At 41.1% G+C, this 8017-nt stretch overlaps 1 protein-coding gene across 1 annotated transcript in view; it reads right to left on the bottom strand.

Moving 5' to 3' along the window:
• Positions 1-1826: 1826 nt before the first annotated feature.
• Positions 1827-8017, bottom strand: part of gabrd (gamma-aminobutyric acid type A receptor subunit delta) — a 10264-nt gene continuing 4073 nt past the window's right edge. The window contains exon 6 of the mRNA XM_010796952.1: positions 1827-2836. Within this exon, the coding sequence (XP_010795254.1) occupies positions 2513-2836 (324 nt within the window). The 3' untranslated portion in view covers positions 1827-2512. The remainder of the gene's footprint in view (positions 2837-8017) is intronic.

The following is an 8017-nucleotide window of genomic DNA, read 5'->3' as shown; positions in this document are numbered from 1 at the left end:
TATATATATATATATAAACTCCCCAAACAGGCGAAAACCTACCAGTTTCACCCACTGTCTCTGCCACCTCCCTCCATGCCTGGTTCCTCCGGTTTGTATCCCGGTAAATAGTTCTGGTCGCAAAGAACCGGGTGATTTGCTACCGTAATTTCTCGTTTGGAATATGAGGAAATGAACTGCGGTATGTCTCTCTCCCAGCTTGCACGCGGTTTGATTGGCTAGCGCTTGTACTGTCAGATTTGCATTAAACGGGATTTGATTGGCTGACGCTTCCACCTCAGCTTCAAAAGTTGAACATTGCTCAACTTTTGAATCCTGAAAATCCTGGAAATCTTCGCTTTGCTTCCCCACAATGCAGTTCGGCGAAAAGCGAGGCAAAGTGACGTCACCCCCATTCAAAGTCAATGGGCAGAGAAGCGTTGGAAGATTTTTTTTAAGCTGCTGTGTAGACGTACCGTAAGTGTGTCTTTGTCAATGTAATAGTCACATTTTGCATACCTCATGACAAGAATTCAGGGTTAGTGTTAGGGTTATAAAAAATTGAAAAAAAACACTTATTTCTCTTATGTAACGTCCACACTGTTCCGTCGCCTGCTTCAACAGAGACGCTTCCCATTCACTTTGAATGGGGTGACGTCAAGCTTTGGCGAACTGCATTGTGGTTCCGTTGCTTCGCTTTGCCTCCGTTGCACGCGCTGAAAGTTGAGAAAAGTTCAACTTTTCTGACCAGCGGGCCATTTTGAATCGGCCCTCAACAAATTCAAAAAGTATAATGGAGTATGGCTCACAGATGAAACTTGTGTTTGCCTTATATTGTACTTCTCAAATATAGATGAAAACAGATATTACACAGTATTCATTTGTTATGAAGCCCACTTTTCAAACAATTCAGTCAATTAAAGTTGAAAATGTTTTCTATCAAATCTAAGTTGATAAGAAAAAAACCCAGTAACTTATTTCCATAACACGCTCGAAATAAACCCTTCCTATTTCCTCTTATTATAATCAATCTGAATCTCCTGTTTTAAGGAATGAGCTGCTAACAAGATAAATGAAACCCTATGGAGAGCTGTGATGTACAGTATAAGCTGTTTTTTTCTTACAGCATTTTCAAGGATTAAGCATAATTTACCTACATTTGATTTATTTTTCTGATTTATAACTTAACTTATCGGGAATATACCTCACCTCTAGTGAGTGGCCCAGCGCTTCGTATGTTTTTCTGTATGTGGCCCTCGGTGAAAAAAGTTTGGACACCCCTGCTTTAAATGAATTATACAATGTTTTCTTATTTATTTTCTAATAATATTTGCTAAACCCCAAAAGATAAAATTAGAATGTGCTAAGACAAGACACCTGAGGTTAAAAAGATTATCATAGGCAATGCTTTGCTGCTGAATCTAATAAGGAAACTAGGTCATTCTTTCAAAGGGTAAGCATTAATGCTCTCTCATACCTAACCCTCCTGAAAATCAATTTGGATGTTCACAAAAAGGACACATAAAAGTATGCAATTATTCATAGACCACAATTCTTGACCTCTGATAGTTGGACAATTCAATAATTCATAATCCATTAAATTTGAGCCTTTAGACAACCTTCTTTTTGAAATAATATCCTAATATTTTGCATTGACAAATTTGCTGCCGCCAGAGGGGATTTCAGCATTTGTATTTCAAGGTTAAAGTGACCGTTTGAAGCCAGGAGAGAGAGACACACACACACACACACACACACACACACACACACACACACACACACACACACACACACACACACACACACACACACACACACACACACACACACACAAAGACACAAACAGGTACTGTAGTGAAGGAAGTCCTTTAATGGTGAGGAAACAGGCAGAACTGGCAGAAGGAGATAAGACCCCGCAGACGGTGTTCTGTACGAAAAATGAATTGAAAACAAAATGGGTGGAGGACCGAAGAAGAGAGAGGAAGAAAGGAAGAGAGGGGGTGGCGATGGCGCGGGAAGAGGGTGAGTGAGTTATCAGCCATGCAGGATAGTGGTACACCTCATCTCTAGTTTGGGCGGCGCTTTTGCTTCTTTTTTTCTCAAGATAACAGGCGGTTCACTCCAGATTGTTGCTTTGAGTTTGTTGAGCTATTTGGTGTTTGCGAGATGTGAGCTTGTGGTCAGTACTGCAGGTAGATTTTTAGTCCTGTGTTACGTTCTTATAACAGGATGACGTGTGGAAATTGGCTAAACTGTAACTGTGCAGGCAATACAGTCCTTTATACAGCACATTTCTGTAATTGTATTTAAATATATATAGTCCTGCTAACACTTTTTATACTCTGAACTAGTTCCATTAATTACCGTATTTCCATATTCAGAGACCGTGACACTTCTTTTTGTCTGAAGATTGTCTTGTTTCGTTTTACTTTTTTTACTGAGGCCTGCAGTATATTTGGGGTGCACCAGTCTGCCAGCATTGAAGTGACGAGACTCCAGCAGTTTCTTATATACAGCCCTGGATGTCAGCCATTCACATGGTGTATGCCACCCAGTAGATCACGTTCACCACGGCGAAAGTGAAAGGGAACACGGCCCTGGCGTAGATGTCGATGGTGTCGGCATCAATGGGCTTGCAGACGCATTTGGAACAGCACTTCTTGTCCTCCGTGCTCTCCTCCGTCTGCCGGGATCTTCTCCTCCTGGGCTCGGACTCCTCGCTGCCGCCCTCCCTGGGGATTTCACTGCTGGAGCGCTTGGGCCGCCCGTGGCGGTTGGAAATCATCACGCCCTGGTTCATTCCGGTGACCGACAGGGAAAACAGAACCATGGCCTGTTTGCCGTTCTTCACAATGGACTGTATGGAGGCAAAGAGAGAGAGGCGTGTCAGCACTTTCTGGGGCTTTACAGGCAGTTTTTAATCAATCAGCAGCAAATGTAGTCAAATCCTGCAAAATCGTTGTTTCAACCATCAGTCATCTAGTTTAATAGTAGTCTAGAAAGGAAATACTAAAAGACAAAAAGAGATGGAATGATGTTTTAAAAATGCATGTTTACGCGATTTGAATATTGCACCTTCCACAATTTCTTCATAAAAAATCCCAATAGATCTAACAGTGAAACACTTCTTGATTAAACACCTTGAATGTTTAGCACCATCTGTTTACACTCCTTTCACTTTATTATAGAAATACTTGGGCTTTTTTACATATTACAACATCATCTTTTGGATTTTAGTTTTAATAAAACTTTGACCCATCTACTTTAGATATAATGATAATGAATCAACAATCAAGAACAGCAAAGAACAACTCCTGTCACACAACACATTGGCTAGTATGTGAGTCATTATTAAAGAAACAATGTTATTTAAAGAGCAACTTTCAGGTTTTTTACTACATTTATGCTTAACCTTGCCTGAAAATTACAATTAAAAAAGTTAATGCAGGATTTTATATGTTTTACAAGACATAAGGGCAAGAATTCAGAGGAAAAGGAGCCGTTTTGAGCTCTGCTACTAAAAACTGCTTTTTCTTTTTACGTCAAACGCGTCATATTACGCCACATGGGGGAGCAACTTTCTCGGACTCGTTCTCTGCCCAATCCGCGGTAGTAGTTTGTAGTTGGTTTGAGCGGTTGTGATGTAGTGAGCTGGTATTTTTTTGGTAATTTTACATTGCATTTCACCATTTTTAATCATGGTGAGGACATCGAGTCCACAGTTTCCCTCAGGGGAAAAGGACCGGAACTAGCTTTCGTTCCTGGGTGCGTTGTACATCCACCTCCCTGCAGCACATACTCTCCACAGCTTTAGCAGGAAACCGTATTACATCTCTCTCCCCCCCTTCGCTGCTCTCTCTCTCTCCCCTCCGGTACACAGTACCATAAGACATAGTGTGGAGTTGCATTAGGTAACGCTGTGGTGGCTGTACTGCTCCAGCCATCTACTTTGTGTTTGTTTCCCCCTGTCTGTGTTGTTTGTGTGGGCGTGGTGGCTGTCACTCCACTCACCTGCTGCAATCAGCTGTGCACCCTCCCCGACTACACACCTGCTTTCCATCAAGCCATTTACAACGGCATATCAACGGAGGCTCCACAACCTTTCTCCGCCAGATCGTCAAGTATCAGCCGTATCTCGCGTCTCCCCTCCGATACACAGCACCGTAAGACGTAGTGTGGAGTTGCATTAGGTAACGCGAGATACGGCTGATACTTGCGCATTAGTTTCTGTTATGGATCAGTATCAACAGTCCTGCCAGTAACGTTACTATATTATCAATGTTACCAGTATTTTACAAAATTAAAACCGGGGACATTTTGAGTTTTGCCGTCAATATATCATTAACATAACCAATTTTCTTCACTGTTAAAGAAAAAAGGGGGACAATTCTGGTTCAATGTAATTCGTACATTTTAACTGTTGGATACAAACAGAAGGACTAGCTCATATGANCACCCTGTTTCCATCAAGCCATTTACCAACGGTCTTATCAACGGAGGGCTCCAACAACCTTTTCTCCTGCCAGATCGTCAAGTATTTCAGCCGTATCCTTCGCGTCTTCCCCTCGGTACACAGGGCACCGTTAGTGTGGAGTTGGCATTAGTGTAAACACTGTGGTTTAGCTGTAGGACGAGTATTAAGGCCCAACCACTTAGAAAAAAAATTATTTTTTTTTGTGTTTAGGTCGTAATTTAAATAATTACGAGAATTTTAAGGTCATAAATTACTTTGGAAGATTAAAAGTCGTATGTTTTCATAAGGTGACTTGAGAAGGGAAGGACAAACCAAGCAGCCCGTTCCTGCCAATAAAAAATGGAGGGAAGCAGTACTTTAGGGGTTTTAGGTTTTTTCTTTCAAATTAAAAAACGAAAAATTTACTTAATCTTTTTGGGCCACATCCAGCATCAGATTATCATAAGTATTAGACTTTGAAAAGGTGTGCAATGGAAACCATGTCTATTTATTTCGAAGAAAGGAACCAAACGGACTTGGAGGGAGATTGTCTCCTTTCTGCAGGAGGAAATGGCTGGTTCTGGCCGACTACAAGGCTATCGGTTGGTTACATCTACGAGCTGTTCAAAGGGGATTTGTTGTTTCAGAAGAAACGATGAGACTTGTAATCAAGGCTTTCGATCCAGAAGGAGTCTAACGATAGCCTTGTAGTTGGAATCAGATGAGCTCCCCATTGAAATCAGGACAGCAGATCTTGCCGGCGCAGACTTGAAAATCTCTTTCCAACTCCAACTTCGAGCGATAGAATTATTACAAATCACTTATCATACTAATAAAGGACTGGCTTATCTAAAGCATGTTGAGAGCACTTGAAATGTTTTAGGCTCTATGAAACCTAAGTACTTATATGATTCTGTTTTCTTCAAGTTTGTATCTTCGTGGTCGAATGGCACTTATTGTAAGTTCACTTTGGATTAAAATCGTCAGCTAAATTGCAATGTAATATAATGTAGTCGGCCAGATCCAGCCGTTTCCTCCTGCAGAACGGAGACAATCTCCTCCAAGTCCGCTCTCAAGTCACTTATGGAACTACGACTTTAATTCCGACTCGTAATTATTACTTTATTTCTCGTAATCATTACGACTTTGTTTCTCGAATATACGACTTTATCTCGTAATTATGACTTTATTCTTGTAATATGACTTTATTCTTGTATTATTACGACTTTATTTCTCGAAATCTCTCTGTTTTTTTTCTCTAGTGTGGCCCGACATAGTGTGGAGTTGCATTAGGTAACGCTGTGGTGGCTGTACTGCTCCAGCCATCTACTTTGTGTTTGTTTCCCCCTGTCTGTGTTGTTTGTGTGGGCGTGGTGGCTGTCACTCCTGGCTCAACCTCCACTCACCTGCTGCAATCAGCTGTGCACCCTCCCCGACTACACACCTGCTTTCCATCAAGCCATTTACAACGGCATATCAACGGAGGCTCCACAACATTTCTTCGCCAGATCGTCAAGTATCAGCCGTAGATACGGCTGATACTTGCGCATTAGTTTCTGTTATGGATCAGTATCAACAGTCCTGCCAGTAACGTTACAATATTATCAATACTACTTTAGTTATAGCCTGATATATGATAGCTAACTTTACAATGTTGTGATGTCACTCACCAAGACAGCTGCTCTGTTTTCCACTGGTTCTCCACACACCAAAGCTCCATTTCTCTCCGATGGCCGTTATTTTTTCTAATCCTTGGCTGCTCCTGGTCTCTTGGACGCATATCAGGCTCATAATTATAATCATATGCATTTGAATATATATTTTCAACCTCTTCTGTGTCAAAACTAGCATTGTGATCCATGTTTATTCATACGTTAGACCGGCCGCTCTCCCCCATGTTACGTCACACGCGGGAGGTCACGTGCGGAGGCTTTTTTATGCAGAAGTGAAAATGTCCTACTAAAACGATGCCAGATGTCACTGTAGTGTATATTTCTGTATATTTTTGGGAAAATCTAGTGTATTCATCATTTTCCTACACATTTATTCACTGGTGTCTCTAACCAGCAAATTGCTCTTTAAAGATCTTTTAAAAAATTGACACTTTATTTCTTTTGAGCAGTTAAAGAAGGATTTCAATATCCCACAGTCATGTTTCTTCAAATATTTGCAGATACGTAGTTATGTCAGGACCCACTTCTCTCTAGCAGCCCCACAGAGTACCTGGATTGATGACTGTTTCAATATGGATTCCTGTGACAGGGGTCTGGTGTCTGTATCTATATGACATATTCAGAGGGTCGCCGCTCCGTCGCTTAATTCACTTAATGAGGCAATGGGAGGAAGAAGCTGGGAATAACTATATCAGTACTATTTTGGTAGGCAGGCAATTCGCATTTGTTCCACTCATCCTCAATTGTGCATCAGACATGGGCTGCTACAATGTAAGGTTTTGGCATAGGTTTACATCTATTCTGCAAGTAAAAACTGGCCGATTTTTACCCAGGCCTGACCCCAACCTGCATCAGGTGCAGTCGGCGGACACCGGGCCAGCCTAAGGGTCACATGTTTTGGGACTGGTATATTTAAAACCTTTTCGTACATGTAACACGGCTGTGGATGCTAACCCATTTGACGCATTTATTTGGCGTGAGTCACACAGGAGACACGAATAACAACTGGATCAGGCTGAGGGCTGTGGCATTCTCTACCCTCATTGCTAGACGTCTGATACTCCTTTAGTTGGAAGAGGGCCGACCGCCACTCACAAAGCGGCTGGGGTAGAGGAAGTAATGGTCCCATCTTAAACTTCGGAGCAGCTAAAGCCACATCACCCGGGGCTCTATTGCAAAGTACTATAATGTCTGGCAACCATTTCTGTCCTACTTTTGAGAACGGAATTCTCTTAACATTGATAATAATGTAGCAACCCCCCCCACCCACATGTTTTTTATTCATTTATGTTTTCATTTTTTACTTTTGGTTATTTACCATGTATTTTTAATTCAATAATTTATGTGTATGTTTACTTCTTATATACATATTTTGTACTCTTCTGGATGTCAATTAATATTGTGATATACTTTCTGTGTGTGCTGTATTTTTTAATGTTGAGTGGCTACCTGTTTGTTATATTGTGGAAAATCAATGAAAATATTTTGAATAATAAATAAATAAAATAATAATCTTTTGCGATGAGGGAAAACCAAACTGGTAAAAATGCTAAACTCATTTCCAGGTTTTGGACTCATTCCCTGCACCAACTCTTTAAAACATGTAACCCCTGCAGACTGACCTGAATCCATTCTTCTTACACCATACTGGATGGTATTGCTGTGGTTAAGACAAACGTTATGAAAAGGTGATTAAAACGTATTCATTAGCTGCAGCTGTACCAGACATTATCAATGCAGGTGGATAATAATCATGGACAATGTCAGATTACTAATAACAGACCAATATCGACCTTCATAATATTCAAAACAGTCACCATTGAGTTGACAGCATTTAACGGCCTCTCCACAGTCATGTCGCACATCAATCCTCTCCACAACGAGTTAGCACTGGGGCAGCAAGAGAGAGCAG

The sequence above is a fragment of the Notothenia coriiceps genome, unplaced genomic scaffold, assembly GCF_000735185.1.
Source record: "Notothenia coriiceps isolate Sejong01 unplaced genomic scaffold, NC01 NC01_scaffold00037396, whole genome shotgun sequence".
NCBI lineage: Eukaryota > Metazoa > Chordata > Actinopteri > Perciformes > Nototheniidae > Notothenia > Notothenia coriiceps.
Note: the sequence above shows the minus strand (reverse complement) of the source record. Positions and strands in the feature narration are given on the sequence as shown.